This window comes from Somniosus microcephalus, chromosome 9 (genome assembly GCF_052327205.1).
Source record: "Somniosus microcephalus isolate GS21.2 chromosome 9, FLI_Smic_1.0, whole genome shotgun sequence".
Lineage (NCBI taxonomy): Eukaryota > Metazoa > Chordata > Chondrichthyes > Squaliformes > Somniosidae > Somniosus > Somniosus microcephalus.
In genome coordinates this window covers 17,139,062-17,165,195 of record NC_140995.1, presented here as the reverse complement: position 1 = coordinate 17,165,195, position 26,134 = coordinate 17,139,062, and the positions used below count along the sequence as shown (strand labels likewise).

Sequence of the window (26,134 nt, the reverse complement as noted above, 5' to 3'; positions counted from 1 at the left end):
AAACGAATTTAAAAAATAAGTCCAGAGCAGCATTGCCCCAAATAGCACTGATGGAAATGAAATAAGCAAAGCTGCAATGGAGAGAGAGAGGTTAGAGTAGGAACACCTACACAGGGGAGGGACAAGTCGTACTGGCAATTAACTTCCTTCAGTATACATTCCTTCGTCCAGCAACTCTGGACACCCACTCTACATGGTCGAGTAATGGAAACAGTGCTAAACCAGGAGTTACTGAAACTAGTGTGCATAGTGTTAGGAGGCCTTTTGGTCTTATTTGAATGTATCTGGCTACAAACTGCAGGTGCCTCCCGGATTCATTGAAATCGCATTTTCAAAATCGGAAGAAACACGAAGTGGGTGGAGATCTGGCCACTTTACACCGGAAAATGAGGAGTTGCTGATCGGAAAAATCGACTCTCAAGTGTTATTATGGGGAGGGTAAAGGCATCAGAAAAGTATTGTTAAGGAACAAGGAAACCAACCGGCAGAGAATGCAGATCGTGCATAAAGTGATCTTAGCAGAAGTCAATCCGATTGTGGAGGACAGAAAGGACGATGAAAATAGTCCAATGGAGAACCAAATAGTTTTGGAAAGCAGGTGTATTGCCTGACGATGATAAAATGATATCGGTGTTTTAAGGCGAAACACACGAGAAGTTGTAATCTTAACTAGAGGGAATATACTTACAATAGCTCACAATCAGGAGAAAGATAAAAGAAGGAAGGCTGTCCCCCATGTCATGCTGGCTATTTGGTCTGCACGTTTTAGGTACTAGAGTATGGGTAACATACCTGGGATTCCAGTAAGGGAGTTTTTAAACATTTGGTGCATTGTAAAGTACAGAACAGATAATCAAACTGGAGTTTGTAGCGCCAAGTGATCCTGTCCTTCACAAAACATTTACAAATGGGGGAGATATCTAATCCAGAGGACGTGCTTACTACTTCTTAAAAAACATCCTGTACATGTCGTGCACAAGTCACTCCCGGGGTGCAAGGTATGCTGCCTAATTTGACTTACATTGGAAGGCGGCAAGTCAGCATTACAAACACATGGTTTTTAACCTCTTGACCAAATGTCGTCCCGCCTCTATTGAAGGTGTTGTCCCTCCTGAGATGTGATTCCATGGGGGTCACATACCTTGCACAAGTGTATATTATTCATTTGTCAGCCAGATATTTGATCACGAGGGTGTATCGTAGATAAACCTGAAGTCCAGAGATGTGCGCTTTTAGCAGGATGGCTGGATTATCTGACTCATTTTTCCCCATCGCTAACCCAATGCTCACACATGGACAATGGCCACTTGGGCGAGGTGCTAAAAAGTAACTAGCACCCATAGAATAGTAACCTAAAAAGGAATCGACACCTTCCGCAGGGAAAGAGAGAAAAAATGGTTAAGAGAGAAAAAAGTGTCTCAACTTAATTTCCTGCCCACAGTTTGACATCATATTAGCTCCACAAATACCAGGAAACATGTTCAACTTGCATCCATTTCATTCCTACACTTGATCAATTGAAGAGCAACACAGCAAGAAACAGAAGACAGACAAAAGACTTCCAATAAAAAGAGACAAGCATGAAAACTACAAAGTAAGTAACACATTCATACCAGTTCAGTCACAACAATGAAGGTCAATAGAAAATTCCACGGTCAGCAAGCCTAGACCTATCATTTCCTGGATTAGTCTAGGTTAGATAGCTAGAATTTAAGTTATGAAACTTTGGTCTCAACACATTTTTTCGCTTGTTACTTTGCATTCTGAATCATACCTCATTACCTTAATCTTTTAGTTAGTTAAATACCAGCACAATGTATGCTGCGTCAGTTGCAAAACATTTACTTAAAAGGGTGATGGTTAATTACTACGGTGACCTTTCACTGCTGAAAAACCTTCTAAAAAAAATCTTGACCCAAAAGGCCACAGAAGTCAAGCAGAACCCAACAGACCAACACAAAGGGGCTAGGAAAGTCATTTTAAAAAGACAAAAACCAGAGCAAAAGCAGCCGCAATCTGATTCTGAAAGAATGCCCTGGCTAAATCCCAAACCAAATGAACCTGCAAGGAAACTTACAGCAGCTGTTATTGGCCTAGAACTCGTAATCTTCAGATACTAAATGTACTGTAGCACTGGAGGAATAGCCATTGATTGTACTGATTATCTTCTTAGAAATAGTATATACCTGATTACTAAAAAGATAGCTTTACTGAATGTAGCAGGACAATGAGTGGCAACACTTTCCTCACCTCCACGTTAGGTTTTATGAATTAAATATGGTATAAGCTTACAACAAGGCCATCTGCTCTTATTCTGTATTAATGCCTGCATTAAGTTTGTGCTAACATGTGCAACATCTACATGTTGAGCATGATGAAAACCCAATGAACTGGACTGACAAATTTTGATGACGGGCCCATTGTCTACGTCTGTGAAGAAAATGGCACTCTTTGGGAGTCATTTTCACCTTTGCATATACTGACTAGCCGTACAAAGCACTTACTAAAAGCTTACTTACTAATATTACAAAATATCTATTACTTCGAATGCACAATAATGTAAAAGGCATTGCAAAAGGTCAATAGTGTACCACTGATCTGAGGTACTTGGGATGTTTTGCTACATTAATAAAGGCACTATCTGAATGCAGGCTGTTGCTGGAATCTAGAAAAGCGTGGAACGCTCGTTAACTTCTGAAAATAGTTTTCAGATTTTTTTTACTCTTCTTGCGGTCTATGTGTACGTAGTTTAAAAAAACTACAGGCCGCGTTCTACCCACGTGCTGTTTGCGCACAAATAAAGTGATCACTGGCTTTGTTTCTGGAATTTGCTGCGTAGAATATCTCAAAACGACAAAACCTACATTAACAAATCGACAAATGTTCACATTTTGCAATTGTCCACCTTTGAAAGTTGATTGGATCCAACAAAAAGAACAAGTTATGCAAAATAACAAAAGCTTACCTTTCAAACCAAATTATTTTCCCTTTTCATTCAACTGTACAAAGCACCACTACCTGAACTAATTGGCCATTCTTCATGTGCAAGTCAAGACAAGTGACTATTTTCCCAATGAGAGGCATTGCAATTGGACCCCCTCCCTCTTGTCCTCATGTGTCAGCTGTGGCTCGGTGGGTAGCACACTCGCCGCCTCCGAGTCAGAAGGTTGTGGGTTCAAGCCCCACTCCAGGGAGCCCGAGCACAAAAATCTAGGCCGACACTCCAGTACACTGTCGGAGGTGCTGTCTTTCAGATGAGACGTTAAACCGAGGCCCCGTCTGCTCTCTCAAGTGGACGTAAAAGACCCCATGGCCACTATTTCGAAGAAGAGCAGGGGAGGTATCCCCGGTGTCCTGGACAATATTTATCCCTCAATCAACATAACAAAAGAAAGATTATCTGGTCATTATTGCTGTTTGTGGGAGCTTGCTGTGTGCAAACTGCCACATTACAACAGTGACTACACTCCAAAAGTACTTCATTGGCTGTAAAGCGCTTTGAGACGTCCGGTGGTCGTGAAAGGCGCTATGTAAATGCAAGTCTATCTTTCTTTCACGTGCATTTTCCAGCAGCAGTCATTGGCTATCAATCAGGAGTAGAAATGACTGATTTCCCACCCCAGCCTAGAGGCTAATTATAGCTACACTATTACAGCCTTGGCAGGGATCATGCAGCTCATCACAGATCAGGAATCAAAAGCAGGACCTCCCTGACCCTTATGGCTCATTTCCACGCCGTGTAGTACACTTACCAAATGAACCATCAGGGGAGCCAACAGAAACATTTTCAAAAGAACAAGCTTTGTATCCTTGAACCAACTGACATGATGCAGCAATGCACACCTTAATAAAACACTGAAATGTATTCCAGTTGAGAGTGCAAATGGCCCAATAATTCACTGACAAATGTCATCTAAATAAGCTGGGCTCAATCAGCACATCCTGTACAAGATTTAGAATGCATGCGTGTGCGAATATTTGAGCTATTATCGGACTTCAATAATATATCCAATATTACATTGAAGAGAAAAGCAAAATACTGCGGATGCTGGAAATCTGAAATAAAAACAGAAAATGCTGGAAATACTCAGCAGGTCAGGCAGCATCTGTGGATCCACGTGTTGCCTGACCTGCTGAATATTTCCAGCATTTTTTGTTTTTATTACATTAAAGAGGTTGGTTTAATCTAAATCTGTATTTAACAGTAATGGGGACACACTGAGCTCAGGATTCAGTTTATTTTTAAGACCAACTCTCCATTTGTAAACAAACTGACTAAGTTATTATATGTGCTAAAAAGCAAACCAATTCAAAAACTGGAGTGCCAGAGGATGTAATTCTTCAAGGGCATCTCCTTTATCTGTACAGTTTATTAACTGAATTTCCTTTAAATTTTGCTCCACACTACACTAGATTTACACCTATATACAATATAAAATATTACATACTACTGTAATACAAAAGCAAAATACTGCGGATGCTGGAAATACTCAGCAGGTCAGGCAGCATCTGTGGAGAGAGAAACAGAGTTAACGTTTCAGGTTGAGGACCATTCGTCTGACGAAGGGTCTCCGACCTGAAACGTTAACTCTGTTTCTCTCTCCACAGATGCTGCCCGACCTGCTGAGTATTTCCAGCATTTTCTGTTTTTATTAAAAAATATTACATGCTACACTGCTAGAATAATGAGAATAAACTTTATTTTTGTTTCAGAAAGTTACAGTGGATCTCAGTTATTGCCATCTCCTACAATCTGAGAATATCACCTCACCACCACCAAACTAATCTGAAATTGGGTTTGGAAGGTACCAGTGTGAACGAGACCTCCAAACCCAGTGTAAACTTGGAAGCGATTTTCTCCAGCTTCTATCGATGGGCTATGAATGCAACCCAAGAAAATACTGAGTGTTTTTGTAAGTACTTGATTATATTCCTGCAAATCTGGTCAGATGCAAGGATTCACAACTCTCACTATTAATATTATTAATAATATAATGTTGCATAAAATCCTGTGTGTGTAATAAAGAGATATTACTCCCCAAAGCCTTTCCACCATCTACAAGTAAGGAGTGTGATGGAATACTCTCCACTTGCCTGGATGAGTGCAGCTCCAACAACACTCAAGAAGCTCAACACCATCCAGGACAAAGCAGCCCATTTGATTGGCACCCCCTCTACAACCTTAAACATTCACTCCCTCCACTACCAGCGTACCGTGGCTGCAGTGTGTACCATCTACAAGATGCACTGCAGCAACTCGTCAAGGCTTCTTTGGCAGCACCTCCCAAACCCACGACCTCTTCCACCTGATTTGGAAGTATATTGCCGATCGTTCATCGTCAAAATCCTGGAACTCCCTCCCTAACAGCACTGTGGGAGTACCTTCACCACACGGACTGCAGCGGTTCAAGAAGGAGGCTCACCACCACCTTCTCAAGGGCAACTAGGGATGGGCAATAAATGCTGGCCTTGCCAGCGACGCCCAGATCCCATAAACAAATAAAAAAGATATAACTGGTGTGACTTCTATAGAAAAGTTCTCATCTCAGCCACTCTTCAGTTTGCTTTCACGTCAAAAATAGATATGTATGATGAGGAAAGTCATTTAGCCATTTTATCTCATTCGTTCAGAAAGGCCTTGCAGTTTCTCTCCCCCTTTCCCTCTCCCATCACAGTATTCAACAGTTTCTTAAATGATTCCGGGATGTCACCTCTACTACGTATGGAATGATAAGAGGTTTCCAGCATGCAAGGAGGCCATTCGGCCCATACTGCCTGTACCAGCTCTGTGCCGAGTGCAATTGTTGAAACTGCCAATTTTCAGTTTAGGTAGGATGTTACAGACAACAGAGTAAGGAGACATTCGTCCATCAGTCGGATCTGGAATTGAGACCAAGTCTCAGGAGATTGATCCGTCCACTTACTTTCGCGTTAAGGACAGTTTTGCCCACTCTTAAAATGACATAATCTAGACATTAAGTTAAATCAATCTACAGGGAAACAAAAAATCCTCTGAAATTATAACTTCCCTTCCTATTGTCGAAGTGGAGGATCAACATTTAAAAAAAACAAGGAACATCTAAAAGGGAACAACTACCCTTATACACAAGCAATGACATCAACCTATAGGGTCTTTTCTAGACCACATATTTTATGTACTTATGCAACCCCTATAAAACCAATTCTTGCTTTGGGTGTATCTAAAATGTCAGATATTTCCCTTTTCTAATCAGAAACAGCATCCTCCACAAAATACATATAGTCAGAGGTGATTTTCCTGGTAATGGAGCCCACTATGTAATCAGATATAACTTTGTGGAACAAGTATTTTAACAGACTTTGTCTGCTACCCTTCATCGCAAACGATTTTTGCAAAATAGTCTCGTCAAGCTTTCTGGGCTTCAATTGCTAGGCAACTAATCAACAGAGCATGGAATGGGGACCCTGCCTGTACCTCCAGTTCAACTTCCAATCCATAGGCCAAATCCAGCCTGTTTCCCAAATTCAGATTATCTGAAAGATCGCCTCCTAATTTTTTTTTTAAATTCCATCAGAAATCTCGCCAGCAGGGAATGAAATAGGCAGACAGCAGTGCCAGCTCTCTCAGCAGGCTTGCCTTCAACCTGCCACTCCAGGCAGAGCTGTTGTCCCCCTCCAGTAGAAATCTGCAGTGTTAGGGATTAGAGGAGGCAGGTCCCAATTGGAGGGGGAAGAGCAGTACTTCTGGGAATGGAAGGCGAATGTAAACCTCCCACACTCCCACCGAGAGAGCAGGCAGTGCTACCTACCCGTTTCATTCCCTCCCCGTAGGTCAGCTGCTTTTGCGGATATGTTTTTCAAATGCGAGGGCTTAGCGTACCTCTGCTGGAAGTGGTCGAGTTGAAGACTTGCAGTCCAACCCACCCAAAGGAGCCCTTAAGGCGGCTCATGCAGGACTCTTTTGGGTTGTTCCAAACCTCCCAAGATATTACAGAAGGCCAATCACAAGACTGCAGTATCTCCCAGCATATAGTACAGTCTCCACTATCCGTTCCCACCAAGCCCCAGATGCAGTGGTCACCAATGCCGCTGCCCGCAACTTGCCTTCCCACTCAAGCCTCAATGCTACTACTGCTAACTCACCCAGAGTCTTGATAAAGTGTCTTGGCCCATCCACAGTTATAGAAATAAACAGCAAAGAGAGGTCAAAACAAAGAAGAACAAAAAGAAAAAAGTGAAAAGCAGTAAGGGAATGGAGAGAAGAGGAAAAAATAAAAGAGAGGGTAGAAAAAGGGGAGAGACACAAATGTGCGGGGAGAGAAAATGAGAACGAGAGTGTGTGTGTGTGTGTGTGTGTGTGTGTGTGTGTGTGTGTGTGTGTGTGTGTGTGTGTATACACGAGAGAGAAAAATAAAAGTGTGAGGGGGGAAAGAGACAGAGATAGTGGAAGCAAAAAAAATAAGAAGCGACGTGGACCAACGACTCGGAGAAAGAACAAGCCTTTACATTCATGCTCTCAGGGTGCCCTCTATAACACATCACAGCCAATGAATTACTTTTGAAGCTTCTCACTGTTGTTGCTTAGGCCAATGCAGCAGCCATTTTTTGCACACAGGATAATCCCACAAATAGCAAGGAGATAGCTGACCAGATAATCCATGTTAGAGATGCCGGTTGAGGGATAAACGTTGGCCAGGATACCAGGAGGACTCCCCTGCTGTCCTTTCTATAATGCCATGGGAGGTACGTCCACTTAGCAGGCAGACAGGGCCTTGAATTAATGTCTCCAAAAAGACAGCAATCCAACAACATACGAACATGGAGCAGGAGTAGGCCACTCGGCCCCTCGAGCCTGCTCCGCCTTTCAATAAGATCATGGCTGATCCGATTACTCCACATTCCCACCTACCCCCGCTAACTTTTCACCCCCTTGCTTACCAGAAATCTATCTACCTCTGCCTTAAAAATATTCAAAGACTCTGCTTCCACCGCCCTCTGAGGAAGAGAGTTCCAAAGACTCACGACCCTCCGAGAAAAAATTTCGCCTTGTCTCTGTCTTAAATGGGCGACCCCTTATTTTTAAACAGTGACCCCTAGTTCGAGATTCTCCCACAAGAGGAAACATCCTCTCCACATCCACCCTGTCCAGACCCCTCAGGGTCTTACATGTTTCAATCAAGTCACCTCTTACTCTTCTAAACTCCAGCGGATACAGGCCTAGCCTGTCCAACCTTTCCTCACAAGACAACCCGCCCATTCCAGGTATTAGTCTAGTAAACCTTCTCTGAACTGCTTCCAACACATTTACAAACTTCCTTAACAAGGCAGCACTCCTTCGGTACTGCATTTAGATGTTAGTCTGTATTACGTACTCAAGTCCTAGAATGGGACTCGAACCCACAGTGCTATCTCTGAGCCAAGATGACACTTGACCAAGGTGCTAGCTGGGGACCAGTACAAATGGACACGTTTAATCATTATTCTGCTTAGCACAATGCTTTAAAAGGTTGGACACCCCTATTTACATTAACATGGTATGTGGAAGACACAAGACTGCAATCTTTTTGTAACTACTGAATAATACAGAACTCATTTTTATCAGCAATGCTATTGAGTAATAATTGGAATAGAACAGGAGTACAATATGACCAATTCATGTTTCATCTATTACTATGTTGTAAATTCTAAAATATATATTTTGAAGACACGTGTCTTGAGCTAGTACTTTTATTTTGGCGTGACTGGTTTGTGATCAGTTGTTTACAATTATCACTTTGCTGCAAGCCATTTAAAAAAATATTTTTTTTAACAATTTTGTCCCATCTCCAGTTTGAAAGGCTTTTCTGCGGTGTGGTTCCATCAGCACTGGTCACCATCCAATGCACCTTTGTCAAGTGGCCATTGTTCATGCGCGGTAGGTAAGGGGGCGCTAACAGGTAGGTACTATGAGGGACATCACAGCGGATCCCAATACCATCCTCACCAGTTGTCCAAAACAATTGAACCTCCAGCATGGATTTCTGGATTGTGATCAAGAGCAGGAACTCGGACTGATTTTCCCTCTGCCGAACGCAAAGGGACCAAAGGCAACTGTGGTGTCCCTAGTGTTAAAAAAAAGGAAAAGACTTGCATTTATGTAGCGCCTTTCACGACCACCGGACGTCCCAAAGCGCTTTACAGCCAATGAAGTACTTCATTTTGAAGTGTAGTCACTGTTGTAATGTAGGAAACGCGGCAGCCAATTTGGCTCCCACTAACAGCAATGATCAGATAATCTGTTTTTATAGTGATGTTGATTGAGGGATAAATACTGGCTAAGACACCGGGGATAACTCCCCTGCTCTTCTTCAAAGTAGCCATAGGATCTTTTACGTCCACCTGAGCAGGCACACGGGGCCTCGGTTTAACACCTCATCCAAAAGACGGCACCTCCGACAGTGCAGCGCTCCCTCAGTACTGCGCTGGGAGTGTCAGCCTAGATGTTTGTGCTCAAGTCTCTGGAGTGGGAGTTGAACCCACAACCTTCTGACTCAAGTCATCCTGGATGAGGTCAGCAAACCCGGCATAAAACAAGATTTAGAATGGGATTTTACCGGTCTGTGTGGCTCAGCTACTCAACTTTAACTAGTTAGGCACTTTGGGAGATCCGGTCAACCAGTGACGGATAAAAGCAGTCGTAAACAGGAACAGTTGAAGACATCAAACATCACACAGAACTGTAGAGGTCTCAATATATCTTCAAACTCAGGAATGCACTCCCCATTAGCAATAGCTTTTTACAAAGGGGCCACTTTCGTAGTACCTACTTCATTTCCTAGACAAGCCATCAGTCACTGCTTCATGATAACGGGTGAATAAAGTTGCTGGTGACCAGTCACTTGTATTTACACAATGGAACTTTTGAAGTGGAATTGCAACCACTTTTATTTCAAAATCCGAGTTATCAAAAACCAAATGGTTTGTAGTTCCAAAGAGGAAAAAAAGAAAGAAAATCAACTCCATCTTTCAGCAACACTTGGGAAAACAACACATATTTTTGCATCCACTGTCACTGAAAAACACTACAGACGCCTGCAGGAATTTATAATGCTTTAGGGATTTTTGGCTTTGCATTCCAACAACAGCACAGAGAATGGAACTCCTAACTAGCAAATTCCACACAAGAGCCATTTCCCACTGTTTGCTGAGGTTGGGTCTTGCTGTTTTTGTTTGTACCCAACTCCCTAATCTATCGTATCAAACGCTGCCTCAGGCACTGGCGTTCACCTGGACGCACGAGTTTGTATCAAACCCGCTCAACTCTTTCAATGTTTAGTTTAGTTGGTTTCTAGACACAGCACAAAACTGCAGAAACCATCCATAGAATTTCGTTCAGCTGTACGTACGGTGCTTCCAAAGCAACAATGCACGACAGAAAAGACATCAAGATTTAAATCACGAGAGTCAATCACTCTTCAGAAACTTGATAAAAATGCAAGTATTTCACTTCCAAACAAACTTTACATTCCCTCTAAATTATCTCTAGCCATAGCTTGCATAAAATTAATATTGCTCACAAATTTCCATCAGGTTTCTGATTTACAAATTATTCGAACAAATCAAAGATTTGGAATGTAACCAAGTTCTTTTTCAACATTTCACAGCCTATTCTCAACAAGATTCAACCCCCAGAACCAATCAAGTTACCATTCTCAGTCACCAAGCTGATGAATAATTCAAACTGCAGTGTGCGTCACTCAACTGTGTCAGCCGTGGCTCAGTGGGCAGCACACTCGCCTCCGAGTCAGAAGGTTGTGGGTTCAAGTCCCACTCCAGGGACCCAAGTGCATAAATCTAGGCTGACACTCCCAACAGTGCAGCACTCCCTCAGCACTGCACTGAGGTGCCATTATTCGGATGAGATGTTAAACAGAGAACAGTCTGTTCTCTCAGGTGAACGTAAAAGATCCCACGGCACTATTTCGAAGAAGAGTAGGGGAGTTCTCCCCGGTGTCCTGGCCAATATTTCTCCCTCAACCAACATAACAAAAACAGATTATCTGGTCATCATCACATTGCTGTTTGTGAGAACATAAGGAGCAGGAATAGGCCCTTCGAGCCTGCTCTGCCATTCAATGAGATCATGGCTGATTTTCTGCCTCAACTCCATTCACCGGCCCTATCGCCATGTCCCTTGATGCCTTTACTAGTCAGAAATCTATCGACTTCTGTTTTGAATATACCCAATGACTGAGCCTCCACAGCCCTCTGGGGTAGAGAATTCCAAAGATTCACCACCCTCTGTGTGAAGAAATTTCTTCTCATCTCTGTCCTGAATGGCCTACCCTTTATCCTGAGGCTTTGGCCCCTGGTTCTAGACTCCCCAGCCAAGGGAAACATTCTCCCAGCATCAAGCCCTGTAATAATTTTGTATGCTTCAATGAGATTCCCTCTCATTCTTCTGAATTCAAGAGAATACAGGCCTAGTTTACTCAATCTCTTCTCATACGACAGTCCTGCCATCCCAGGAATCAATCTCGTGAACCTTTGTTGCACTCCCTCTATGGCAAGTATATCCTTCCTTAGGTAAGGAGACCAAAATTGTACACAGTATTCCAGGTGTGGTCTCACCAAGGCCCTATATAATTGGAGTAAGACTTCTGTACTCAAATCCTCTTGTAATGAAGGCCAGAATACCATTTGCCTACCTAATGGCTTGCTGCACCTGCACATTCACTTTCAGTGGCTCATGTACAAGGACACCCAGGTCCCTTTGAGCATCTGCATTCCCCAATCTTTCACCATTTAGGAAATACTCTGCCTTTCTGTTTTTTCTACCAAAGTGGATAACTTCACATTTATCCACATTATATTCCATCTGCCATGTTCTCGCCCACTCACCGAGCCTGTCGAGATCCCCTTGAAGCCTCTTCACAACTGACACTGCCACCTAGCTTTGTATCATCAGCACATTTAGTCCCCTCATCCAAATCATTGATATAGATTGTGAATAGCTGGGGCCCAAGCACCGATCCTTGCGGTACCCCACTAGTCACAGCCTGCCAGCCTGAAAAACTTGCTGGGAACTTGCTGTGCACAAATTGGCTGCCGCATTTCCCACATTACAACAGTGACTCCACTTCCAAAGTACTTCATTGGCTGTAAAGCGCTTTGAGACGTCCGGTGGTCGTGAAAGGCGCTATATAAGTGCAAGTCTTTTTTTCTTTCAATAATCTTTCCAGAGTAACATTCATTTATATTACAATGTTTTCATTCTTTATGACACAGCAATTAAAGATAAGATTATTTAGTCTAATTTTAATTGAAACATTTGAATATTACATTTGAATGTGTTTCTATTACCTTGTGAAATGGTCATACAACAGAAATTATAAATCAAAGCTCACTACATCCACCTCACTTTGAACTAGGCCTAGAATTCAATTCATTTGCCTTTTTGTATTTAGTTAGATGCTAGCCTTGGCCAATTGCAGCACCCTCGCCTTGGAGGCAGAAGGCTGTGGGCTCAAGTCCCACTTCGAAGACTTGTGCACATAATCGAGGCCGACACTTGTGCAGTACTGAGGGAGTGCTGCACTGTCGGAGACAAGACAATTAAACTAAGGCCCCGTCTGCCCTCTCCGATGGATATAAAAAAATCCCACAGCACTTTTCGAATAAGAGAGGAGTTCTCCCAGGGTCCTGGCCCGCACTTGTCCCTCGACCAACTTCACTAAGGTGGCATAGTGGTTGGCACTGTTGCCTCACAGCGCCAGGGACCCGGGTTCGAATCCGGCCTCGGGCGACTGTCTGTGTGGAGTTTGCACATTCTCCCCGTGTTTGCGTGGGTTTTCTCCGGGTGCTCCGGTTTCCTCCCACAGTCCAAAGATGTGCGGGTTAGGATGTTTGGCTATGATAAATTGACCCTTAGTGTTAGGGGGATTAAATACGCGGGGATCGGGTGGGATATGTGTCGGTGCAGGCTCGATGGGCCGAAATGGCCTCTATCTGCACTGTGGGGTTTCTGTGATTCTGTGAAAACAGATTATTTTTCGCATTGCTGTTTGTGGGATCTCCAAGTGAGCAAATTGGCTGCCCCATTTCCCCACATTATAACAGTGATTACACTTCAAAAGTACTTCATTGACTGAAATGCTTGGGGATGTCCTGAGGTTGTGAAAGGTGCTATATAAATGCAAGTTCCTTACATAGATACATAGAAGATAGGAGCAGGAGTAGGCCATTCGGCCCTTCGAGCCTGCTCCGCCATTCAATGAGATCATGGCTGATCTTTCTTTTATCCAGTGGTTAGCTCCAGATTAAAGAACCATGAAGTGGGGCCTGGGTTTTCAAACTCAAGAATTGGGGTCTTTGTGGTCATCAAATTTCTGTCTGTCAATCATCAGATTACTGTACTTGTTGAAATGCTAACACTTTATTTCTGTTGTTTTATATGCTAATAAAAAAATGTCTTCTGCAATGATGGTACTGTTCTTAATTGGGTTGCTGACACTATCTCTTAGGTCAGGGGTCCCTAGGAGCATGTCAAGATTTGCAAGGGAGACCCCCCCCACAAACAAAAAAAAAATCAAAAGCCACCAATGTATGTACTTGGTTGTAAATCTGTATGCTGTCCAAGTCGCATTTAAAATTTGACATTTTTAAAAATCTCGAAGAGCAATTTACTACATGCAGGAATGGGACTTAACAGTTTAAAATGTTCCCTTTCTGGGCTGGAGAAATTGATTGGCATCGCATTAACAGTTATCACGTCGCTGAAAGGGCACTTTCTGCGGCGAGTGCAATGGGCAATTAATGTGCACATCCAGTTAAGTTCTTAAAAATAACGGAGAGGCTAAGGGCAAGACGGCGTTTGTGTGAAGCAAACGGTATAACCGCGTAAACCAACCAGTGAGTTCTGGAAACTCGCAACTCACGGCTTATCTCTTCTTCTGCTGAACTTGCTGGCCGATTTTTGTTTTATTTGTTTATGGGATCTGGGTGTCGCTAGCAAGGCCAGCATTTATTGCCCATCCCTAGTTGCCCTTGAGAAGGTGGCGGTGAGCCGCCTTCTTGAACCGCTGCAGTCCGTGTGGTGAAGGTACTCCCACAGTGCTGTTAGGGAGGGAATGCCAGGGTTTTGACCCAGCGACGATGAAGGATCGGCCGATATACAGTACTTCTAAGTCAGGATGGTGTGTGACTTGGAGGGGAACTTGGAGGTGGTGGTGTTCCCATGCGCCTGCTGCCCTTGTCCTTCTAGGTGGAAGAGGTCGCGGGTTTGGGAGGAGCTGCCGAAGAAACCTTGGCGAGTTGCTGCAGTGCATCTTGTAGATGGTACACACTGCAGCCATGGTACGCCGGTGGTGGAGGGAGTGATGATTCTGTGAATATGCCTATGTCATCAGATTACCAGTCTGTGGGACCGCTCCCCCAATTTTGGCACAAGTCCCCAGATATTGGTGAGGAGGACTTTGCAGGGTCAACTGGGCTGGGTGTGCCGTTGCCGTGTCCGTAGCCGGTGCCGAGGTCGATGCCGGGTGGTCCGTCCGGTTTCATTCTTTTATTTTGTTTCGTAGTGGTTAATTACAACTGAGTGACGTGCTCGGCCATTTCAGAGGGCAGTTAAGAGTCAACCACATTGCTATGGGTCTGGAGTCACAGACCAGGTAAGGACGGCAGATTTCCTTCCCTAAAGGACATTAGTGAACCAGATGGGTTTTTACGACAATCCAATAGTTTCATGGTCACCATTACTGATATTAGCTTTTCATCCCAGATTTATTTAATTAACTGAATTTAAATTCCCCAGCTGCCGTGGTGGGATTTGAACTCACGTCTCTGGATCATTAGTCCAGGCATCTGGATTACTAGCCCAGTGACATTACCACTACGCTACCGTTCCCTGTCTGCACATTAATAACGGTGCGCACGTTAACACGCCATTATTTTTCCAGGAAGATCTGCCCCATTATAACCAACTTAAGCTTCAGTGTTGTCTGCAACTCATTCAGATAAACTGACATCCTGCAAAATCCACTCTGATAGTACGAAACAAAAAAAAGAGATTTTATGATGAGCATAAAACTTGCTATGCAATTGCTGGTTTCACAGTATGCAAAACTGAAGCCAAATATAACACATTGAAAAACAGACTATCCAATTGTCAACAATTTTTTTGGAAGCTTTGCTGCTAACCAATAGAATGGACTATGTACATATGGTAATTATGCTAAAGTTTCTTGATTTAAAGTGTGACAGTAACGATGTGAATTTCTGTGTACCAAATTAAGTCAACTGTAGCCTTTGCTCGAATAATCCTTTTTTTAAAAAAAACAGGATTCATGGCATTTCTCCTATGCTGGCAGTAGCAGCAGCTCTAGCACAAAACTGATTTCATTTTCTGTGTTTGGCTGTAAATCCTGTTTGGATCTACCCTGGCACTGCTCCAACTTACTCCACATGAAAAACATGCAACAGCAGATCACATTTTATAACCTTGTAAAACGACAAATCTAGCATATTTAATGCTTGGTTCGACCACAACAGTTATAACATCGTAACACTTAATAGTGCATATCTCAAAAAATGCAGCACTCTCAAAACATGAAAATTACTATTTATAAAAAAAATCAACTATCAAAACTATCACCTACAAATGGATATTCTGTAACAAAAAGACAACTGTGGTTTAATGCAGCATTACTGGCAGAGCAAAGGATTTCAGGGATACATCTGTTCTCCCATACATAGAAACATAGAAGATAGGAGCAGGAGTAGGCCATTCGGCCCCTCGAGCCTGCTCCGCCATTCGATGAGATCATGGCTGATCATCCAAATTCAGTACCCTGTTCCTGCCTTCTCTCCATATCCCTTGATCCCCTTAGCCTTAAGAAATATATCTAACTCCTTCTTGAATATATTTAATGTATTGGCCTCTACTGCCTTCTGTGGTAGAGAATTCCACAGGTTCACCACTCTCTGGGTGAAGAAATTCCTCCTCATTTCTGTCCTAAATGGCCTACCCCTTATCCTTAGACTGTGACCCCTGGTTCTGGACTCCCCCGCCATTGGGAACATCCTTCCAGCATCTAGTCTGTCTAGTCCTGTTAGAATTTTATAAGTTTCGATGAGATCCCCTCTCATTCTTCTAAACTCCAGCGAGTACAAGCCCAATCTCTCCTCATACGTCATTCCTGTCATCCCAGGTATCAGCCTGGTGAATCTTCGCTGCACTCCTTCCATGGCAAGAACATCCTTCCTCAGATAAGGCGACCAAAACTGCACACAATACTCAAGGTGTGGTCTCACCAAAGCCCTGTACAACTGCAGCAAGACATCCTTGTTCCTGTACTCGAAACCTCTCGCTACGAAGGCCAACATACCATTTGCCTTAACCGCCTGCTGCACCTGCATGCTTACTTTCAGCGACTGGTGCACAAGGACACCCAGGTCTCGTTGCACTTCCCCTTCTCCCAATCTATTGCCATTTAGATAATAATCTGCCTTCCTGTTTTTGACACCAAAGTGGATAACCTCGCATTTATCCACGTTATATTGCATCTGCCATGCTTCTGCCCAATCACCCAACCTGTCCAAATCATCCTGGAGTTTCTCAGCATTCTCCTCACAGCACACACGCCCACCCAACTTTGTGTCGTCTGCAAACTTGGAGATATTACATCTAGTTCCCTCGTCTAGATCATTAATATATATTGTGAATACCTTCACAACAAAAATGCCTATCACTCTTTTGGAACACTGCTGCATTTCGAAAAAGAAACTTGGATAGCAAAGTAAAACTGCCATTTATATCTGTGTCAAACCAACTCTGTACCACACTTCCGAGCGGAAGGTGGACTAGACTGAGACATAATGTGAAAAGGGAGAGCTCGTGACCATTTTTATACCAAATACTCCCATCATTCATGCCCAGCCAGAGGATGTATTACCTAGTCCGAAGATCATTGCTACAGGGGCAGACGCAGATATGTTTTACACATACATACATAACCAGGAATGTTAAACTTCAGTGAAACAGTATCATTTTCATTGTGTTGGTTGTAAGATACAAAGTTTTGTCATTAAAGAGTAGATTTAATTAAAATAAAATGCACAACAGAATTTGTTCAGCATTTGTGTGCTATTAGAAAGGGAAAAAAAGAAAGACTTGTATTTCTATAGCGCCTTTCACAACCACCAGACATCCCAAAGCGCTTTACAATCAATGAAGCACTTTTTTTTGAAGTGGAGTCACTGTTGCAATGTAGGAAACGCGACAGCCAATTTGCGCACAGCAAGCTCCCGCAAACAGCAATGCGATAATGTTTTAACGATGTTGATTGAGGGATAAATATTGGCCAGGACACCAGGATAACTCCCCAGCTCTTCTTCAAATAATGTCGTGGGATCTTTTATGTCCAACTGAGGGGGCAGACGGGGCCTCGGTTGAACGTCTCATCCAAAAGACGGGGCGCCTCAGACAGTGAACCTTTGGAATACATTGCCAGCTTTTGCGCTGACTCTCTGCAGAGGGAGCTGGAGTGGTTCTTGGCTGGGGCGGTTCTTGGCTGGGGCAGAGGTCACGTCTTATAAAAGTTTAAGTAATTTAACAGTCAGCCTAAGCACAGTCAATGCGGTCTCCTGAACTGGTTTTGATCGACTGAGGAGGTCAGAGAGGAATCTTCCAGATATACCCCCACGCTCCATTTTTGGCCCTGGGTTTCTTTTTCTGATTTGTTTGCCTCTCCCAGGTTGCATGACTGCTGGGGGGAGGGGTGTAGGAAGTGTCCAGTCATGATTCTCCAGGCATCATGAGTGTGGGGCAGGCTTGATGGACAGCTGACCTTTAACCTGCCATCATTTTTGTATGTTTGTATGTTAAATGCACCTACAGGTGGCGACACCAAAAGATGTGCCCTTTTCAGTGAGCTCACCCCTACTATATTCTGATCTAACATAATGGTTAAGACTGCACCGTCCTTTAGAGTTAATAAGTTAAACAGAACACAAATGAATTCAGTCAGGTATGTGCCCATTAAATCTAGCCCTTGCAGTGTTGCATACTAATGGATAAAGGGCTAAAACAAAAACCAGTGGCTTATAATAAAAGAGCAAAGAATATGATCAGCTCAGCGGAAGGAAGCAATCAAACATGAAGTGAAGCAATCATGTGTCCCCTAATGAATTCCAGCAAAGAAGTTTTGGTTGATGATTGGCAGATTTTTTTTTTTTTTAAATCACCACCTCAATTTCTAATCAGTAAAAAATTAACATGGCCCACAAAACCACCTCAAACTCAGTTACACGCACATTAACCTTTAACCCTCGTCAGAATAAGAGCATCTATTTAAGTCAATGTATATTTTAGTGAAACAGATTCTAGAGTCTCCAAGAGGGCAGGGACTTAAGAGCAACGCTTCCCTCCCATCCCACCAAAAAAGGCAAAATTGTAGACATCCGATTTATGACTTGGATTGCTCTCCACTAGGCTGAAACTATTCATTTTCTTAAACAGACAGCTTGTTGTTAAGCTGCAAAGGCCAACAGGAGCTTTGTGCTGCCCCCTCGGTTGCAGATTCAGTACAAGTATCTGGGTTCCAGTGTGGGACACAAGAGTCCCGCAATCCTGGCAATGAGCAGCAGCAAGAAATGCTTCCTGAACCAATAACGTTTCCATTACGTTTTCCGATCCCATCCCCGCCCAGAAGTGGGATTCTGCAAGAATGCCAGCAAGGATGCCTGGAAAAATATTCCGCTGATTTTTTTTTTTTAAGTGCATTTATTAATTAAGTATATAACCATCAGTGTATGATCAAAAGTGCCTGCGACTGATTTTTTCCCCCCTTCCAAGCCCCAGTTATTTTAACATTCTTGAAAAAGCTACCACTTTTATTTTTGGACTGATCTCGCTCCAGTCACCGATAGTTTCCAGGTCATGCATAGAACATCATGTTACACCAAGTAGAAAGCGTGCTCAGCTGGTCAATGGGTCGAATCGGAGTCAATGGAGAGAAGGGTCTAACTCCAAGTCTTTCAACAAGATGTTCGACCTTTTGTCTTGCTGTGCATTTCCAACTAAAGCTAAATTTGATATAAATAAAAGATTGTGTGTTTCTCGATCTTTGGGTTTAAAATTTGGCATCAGATTACATGATAACACCCCAAATAGCCTCACAGTTCTGCATAAGACGAGATGTGGTGTGTCTGAAGTTTACACCTTTGGCTCCTTAAGCACATCACATGGATCACCGTGTCTTCAACAACAAATCTGCAGTCCCTCCAAGAGAACAGCTTTTTGTAACACTATCCCACCCCCTCGCTCCAAAAACAATTAAACGGTTCACGTACACAGTCAGTGTTTGGCACTGATTAAAAGGGAAAGAGGAAAAAACCTCCCAATTTACAGTTCAGCGCAAAATGCACCCACATCTAAAATTGAGAATTCAACAGGTGCATTCAAAAAATTCAAATGTCTGCCCTTAGAGAAATGCTTCCAATCTTAACTGCAGTCTTCCATAAATTATGCAGCGCGTCCACTCTGAAGAAGCAAAGATCAATTCAGCAGCGGCTTAAAATACGAAGTTACATCTGCTCAAAGTTACAGCTGCTTTCTTAAACACTTGCAACAAAGTCTCTGCTCAGCCTCCCTTCCCTTCCCTCCCCTCGCAGAGCTGCAGCCGTGGCGTACACACATACTCACAGGATGGTAGTTTGCGGGGCTACAGCAGGTATATTCTCCAGCATTAAGTGCATGCACCTCACCGTGGTGCGGAAACAAAGGCACCGGCTCGGGCAAGCAGCGGTCCGCGGTGGGAGAGTAGAAGCGGCGGCGGCGAAAAGGAGCCAGGCTATTGTTGACAGCGCCGAGCAATGTATCCGGGGCATTGTCGCCGCTCTCGCTGCGAGCGGCCGCTTGTGTGGATGGTGTGTGTGTATTTTTCTCTGTGTGTTGCACTGACGATCGGAGGAGGAGGAGCAGGGGGACAGAGACAGAGAGAGAAAAGTGCTCGGCGGTGGAGCCCTCTCAACCGAACCCTGCCCGGGCCCGGCTCCCCCAGGCATTGTGACGTCGGCTGATTGACAGCGGCGAAGCGCCGCGCAGCCAATCAGAGGGGGGCGGCGAAGCGCTGGCAAGTTAGGTTGTCACCCACCGCCCCCCCCCCCGGGCCACACAATCAGGGTTTTCTTTTTGGTCTTTGCACCAAGTTCGGGGCGGAGAGAGCGAACCAAGATGGAAAAGCCACAAAGTCTGTTCTCCCTTCCCCGTCATTTTCCTCGCCTTTTAGGAATTTTCCTTTGGGAGGGAGGGGGGAATTTGCATTTCTTTGCAAGTTTTTTGTTCTGCAGAGGAGACTTACCAGGATGTTGGCCAAATACTGCAGATGCTGGAAATCCGAAATGACAACAGAAAATGCTGGAAAAACTCAGCAGGCCAGGCAACATCCGTGGAGAGAGATAATAGAGTCAACGTTTCGGGTGAAAACCCTTTGTCAAGACTGAAGAAGCTCAGGAAATGAAATAAATTAAAAGGGATGTTGCCCGGGCTGGGGATTTAAGATTGGAGAGGCTGGGTCAGTTGTTGCTGACCTCGTCTGCTCTGGATAAAATAAAACCAAAGGTTTTTGTTCCCGATTCTAATGACAGATTTCTTTGAGGGGGTGGGAGAAATGCAGTGGACATCGACCGTTGGAAAGCCTATGACAAGATAACACATGGGAGGCTATGGAGAAGATTAAGGGACGTGGAGTTGGGCGAGGGTACCAAACTGGATTACTAATTGGTTAGAAGGGAGGAAGCAGAGAATAGGACTTGAGGGCAGATTCTAGGGGCGATTTTAACCCTACTCACTCAGCAGAAACCTGGCGGGCGGCCAGTTAAAATCGCCCCGGGCTCTTACCTGTCCGAAATCTGCCATGATCGCAACATCTGCAATTTTAAGCTGCTCTCCTGAGCAGGCAGCAAGGACACCCGCCTGGAGCCAACAGGGTCCTTCTTTACATATGTAAGTCATTTACATATATGGCATCATTGAGACCGGACTGTAACTTTAACTCGGGGGAATCTACCTGGAGTTAAAATTGGGGCCATTAATGTGGGTGGAAGTAGGTAGTGGTGTCCAACATGGTTCTGTTCTGGGAGCACTTCTGTTGTCTACTTTGGAACAGAGGAGGCTGAGGGGAGACCGAATTGAAAGAAAGACTTGCATTTATATAGTGCCCCCCTTCCCACTGTCCAGGGCCCCAAACACCCCTTCCAGGTGAAACAGTGATTTACTTGTACTTCTTGCAATCTAGTATACTGTATTCGCTGCTTACGATGCGGTCTCCTCTACATTGGGGAGACCAAACGCAGATTGGGTGACCGCTTTGCGGAACACCTCCGTTCAGTCCGTAAGGGTGACCCCGAGCTTCCGGTCGCCTGTCATTTTAATTCACCGCCCCATTCCCACTTGGACCTCACCGTCCTTGGCCTCTTGCATTGTTCCACGGAAGCTCAACGTAAACTCGAGGAACAGCACCTCATCTTCCGATTAGGCACTTTACAGCCTTCCGGACTCAATATTGAGTTCAACAATTTCAGATCATAACCTCGGCCCCTATTACATTTTTACTTATATTTTTTATCCACACCTTTGTTTTGGCCTTTCCCCCCCATTTTTTTTCCTCTCTCCCACATGGCAGCTGTCTCCCATTCTGCCAGTACATTTCACACCTAATCTAGAGCTGTCTTTTGTCTCCACTAGTCCTATCACCATCTCGTCTCGTTTTGAATACCTCTTAATGTCTCTTTTCTTTTGTTCTCTCCCAGCCCAGCCTCTTAATCTATTTCATTCTCTGTGCCTCTTTAGTCTTGATAAAGGGTTTTGACCCGAAACGTTGACTCTAATTTCTCTCCACGGATGTTGCCTGGCCTGCTGAGTTTTTCCAGCATTTTCTGTTGTTATTTCGGATTTCCAGCATCTGCAGTATTTTGCTAAAGTACTTTTTGGAAGTGGAGTCGCTGTTGTAATGGGGGAAACGCGGCAGCCAATTTGCGCACAGCAAGCTCCCACAAACAGCAATGTGATAATGACCAGATAATCTGTTTTTTTGTTATGTTGGTTGAGGGAGAAATATTGGCCAGGACACCAGGGATAACTCCCCCCCTGCTCTTCTTCGAGATAGTGCCATGGGATCTTTTACATCCACCTGAGAGAGCAGACGGGGCCTCATTTGAGGTGTATAAAATTATGAGGGGCTTAGATAGAGTGGATAGGAAGGACCTATTTCCCTTAGCAGATGGGTCAATAACCAGGGGGCATAGATTTAAAGTAATTGGTTGGAGGTTTAGAGGGGATTTGAGGAGAATTTTTTTCACCCAGAGGGTGGTGGGGGTCTGGAACTCACTGCCTGAAAGGGTGGTCGAGGCAGAAACCCTCATCACATTTAAAAAGTACTTGGATATGCACTTGAAGTGCCGTAACCTACAGGACCAGGGACCAAGGGCTGGAAAATGGGATTAGGGTGGATAGCTCTTTGTCGGCCGACACAGACAAGATGGGCCAAATGGCCTCCTGTGCCTTAAATTTCTATGATTCTCCACTTGCTGAGTATTTCCAGCATTTTATATTTTTATTGCATTTTCTACAGAACCTTTCACCGCCTCTCAAAGCACTTTGCAGCCAACATTTTGAAGTGTAGCCACTGTTGTCATGTAGGAAAATGAAGGGCGGGTTTTCATTTTTTGAATGCGGTTTGGTCTTTGGCTGCAAGGGTTCTTGCCGACCGGCGGTGTTTTGCTCATTCTTCTTCATCCCGAGCTCCGGGTCAGTTGTTGCTGACCTCGTCTGCTCTGGATAAAATAAAAACCAAAGCTTTTGTTCCCGATTCTAATGACAGATTTCTTTGAGGGGGTGGCAGATAGGGTGAGTGGGAGAAACGCAGTGGACATCGACCGTTGGAAAGCCTATGACAAGATAACACATGGGAGGCTATGGAGAAGATTAAGGGACGTGGAGTTGGGCGAGGGTAGCAAACTGGATTACTAATTGGTTAGAAGGGAGGAAGCAGAGAATAGGACTTGAGGGCAGATTCTAGAGGCGATTTTAACCCTACTCGCTCAGCAGAAACCTGGCGGGCGGGCAGTTAAAATCGCCCTGGCTCTTACCTGTCTGAAAGCCACCATGATGGCAACATCTGCAATTTTAACCTGCTCTCCTGAGCAGGCAGCAAGGACACACGCCCGGAGCCAACAGGGTCCTTCTTTACATAGGCATGTTGCAGCCCGATGACATCACTGAGTCCCGACTGTAACTTTAACTCGGGGGAATCTACCTGGAGTTAAAATTGGGGCCAATGTGGGTGGAAGTGGGTAGTGGTGTCCAACATGGTTCTGTTCTGGGAGCACTTCTGTTCACTGTGCACAGCAATGATTTGGATATAGGGCTTGGATATAAGGATGTCAAATTTTGCAGCTAATACTAAAGTGAGGTGGTACATGTTGGTTAAAAAAAGTAATAATTATATTTTGAGCAAGGGAAAGCTGAGTGATAAAGAAAGAAAGGCTTGCATTTATATAGCACCTTTCACGACCACCGGACATCTCAAAGCGCTTTACAGCCAATGAAGTACTTTCTTGGCATGCAGTCACTGTTGTAATGTGGCAATTTGCACACAGCAAGCTCCCACAAACAGCAATGATGACCAGATTTTTTTTATTTTTTATGTTGATTGAGGGATAAATATTGGCCTGGACACCAGGGATAACTCCCCTGATCTTTTACATCCACTTGAGAGGGCAGATGGGGCCTCGGTTTAACGTCTCATCCGAAAGACGACACCTCCGACAGCGCAGCGCTCCCTCAGCACTGCACTGGGAGTGTCAGCCTAGCTTTATGTGTTCAAGTCTCTGGAGTGGGACTTGAACCCACAACCTTCTGACTCAGAGGCGAGAGAGTGCTACCCACTGAGCCACAGCTGACACATGAGGTCAAGAGGGAGAGGGTCCAGTTGCAATGCCTCTCATGGGGAAAATAGTCAACTGTCTTGGCTTGCACATGAATGGCCAATTAGTTCAGGTAGTGGTGCTTTGTACAGTACTTTCTTGGATAAAAGCAGAAAATGCTGGAGAAACTCAGCAGGTCAGGCAGCATCTGTGAAGAGAGAAACAGAGTTAACGTTTCAGGTCGATGACCTTTCGTCAGAACTGGAAAAAAGCAGGAAATGGAACAGATTTCTAAGCAAGGGTTGGGGCTGGGAAAGGGGGGGGGGGAGGAGATGAAAGAACAAAAGGGAAGGTCTGTGATAGGATAGAAGGCAGGAGAGGTTAAGAGACATTGAGAGATAGTCAAGGCGAGCGGAGATGGTAATGGGACAGGTTAAGAAACAAAGGATGGCTCTAGATGAAGTGTGAATTGCGCTGGCAGAATGAAAGACAGCTGCCCTGTGGGAGAGAAGAAAAAAAGACACAGACAAAAAGTGTGGATAAGAAATATGATAGGGGCCGAGGTTATGATCTGAAATTGTTGAACTCTATGTTGAGTCCAGAGGACTGTAAAGTGCCTAATCGAAAGATGAGCTGCTGTTACTCGAGCTTACGCTGAGCTTCAGTGGAACAATGCAAGAGGCCGAGGACGGTGAGGTCTGAGTGGGAATGGAGCGGTGAATTAAAGTGACAGGCGACCGGAAGCTCGGGGTCACCCTTACGGATTGAACAAAGGTGTTCCGCAAAGTGGTCACCCAATCTGCGTTTGGTCTCCCCAATGTAGAGGAGACCGCATCGTGAGCAGCGAATACGGTAAACTAAATTGCAAGAAGTACAAGTAAATCGCTGTTTCACCTGGAAGGGGTGTTTGGGGACCTGGACAGTGGAAAGGGGGGAGGTAAAAGGGCATGTGTTGCATCTCCTGCGCTTGCACGGGAAGGTGCCAGGGGAAGGGGTGCTGGGGGTGATAGAGGAGTGGACTAGGGTGTCTTGGAGGGAGCGGTCCCTACGGAATGCTGAAAGAGGAGGTGAGGGGAAGATGTGTTTGGTGGTGGGATCAAGCTGGATGTGCCGGAAATGTCGGAGGATGATCCGTTGAATGTGGAGGCTGGTGGGGTGAAAGGTGAGGGCAAGGGGAACCCTATCGTGGTTCCGGGAGGGTGGGGCAGGGGTAAGGGCAGAAGTGCAGGAGATAGAACGGACACGGTCAAGGGCCGTGTCAACCACGGTAGAGGGGAACCCTCGGTTGAGGAAAAAGGAAGACATGTCGGAAGCACTGGTATGGAAGGTGGCATCGTCAGAGCAGATGCGGCGGAGTCGGAGAAACTGGGAGAATGGAATAGAGTCCTTACAGGAAGTGGGGTGGGAGGAAGTGTAGTCCAGGTAGCTGTGGGAGTCAGTGGGCTTGTAGTGAATGTTTCGCAATAACCTATCCCCAGAGATGGAGACGGCGAAGTCGAGGAAGGGAAGGGAAGAGTTGGAGATGGACCATGTGAAGGTGAGGGGTGGAAATTGGAAGCAAACTGTTAACAGGCAGTTAAGTGGCTGTAATCCCCTTCCCGCCTCCAAGGAGACGGGACCCGGCGCTGGTCGGGTACCCGCCTCATCGGAAGATGGCACCGAGGCGGGTTGGGTGTGGGATGGGTACCCGCCCCCAGATTCTGCCATTTTCCCAGCAGTCCCGCCTCCATACCCGCCTCTCCAGGGCTGGCATAATCGCGCTCTATGAAATAATCAAGGCATCACTCACTTTCTTTCTAAATATCAATGTTAAAACAGAAGCTCACTTCTTATTCTGTGAAATATGCTGCACTTTCAAGCTGACCAAACGTCTCCATTGGCCAGCACAGGTTGTGGCCTGTAAACTACCTCTCTTAATATAAAGTCAGCCCAGATACAACACCCAACATCCTTTGAAGGTATACTGAAAGAAAAGGCAATTGACAACTATACCTCATTAGATTACTACTTGGAACCAATGACCCCTGTACGCTGCGCTTTGTTCTGCACGGCCTGTTTCTTTTAATGCGCGGTCCCTTTAAATTTCTGCGCACTCGCGGTATTTAAGAAAGAAAGACTTGCATTTATATAGCGCCTTTCACGACCACCGGACGTCCCAAAGCGCTTTACAGTCAATGAAGTACTTTTGAAGTGTGGTCACTGTTGTAATGTGGGAAATGCAGCAGCCAATTTGCGCACAGCAAGCTCCCAC

General features: G+C 44.7%; 1 protein-coding gene across 2 annotated transcripts in view; it reads right to left on the bottom strand.

Moving 5' to 3' along the window:
• Window positions 1-19,999, bottom strand: part of pxdn (peroxidasin) — a 296,825-nt gene extending 276,826 nt beyond the window's left edge. For both annotated transcript variants that reach the window (XM_085996418.1, XM_085996419.1), the window contains exon 1: window positions 19,661-19,999. In XM_085996418.1, the coding sequence (XP_085852544.1) occupies window positions 19,661-19,845 (185 nt within the window). In that variant the 5' untranslated portion in view covers window positions 19,846-19,999. The remainder of the gene's footprint in view (window positions 1-19,660) is intronic.
• Window positions 20,000-26,134: the final 6,135 nt, after the last annotated feature.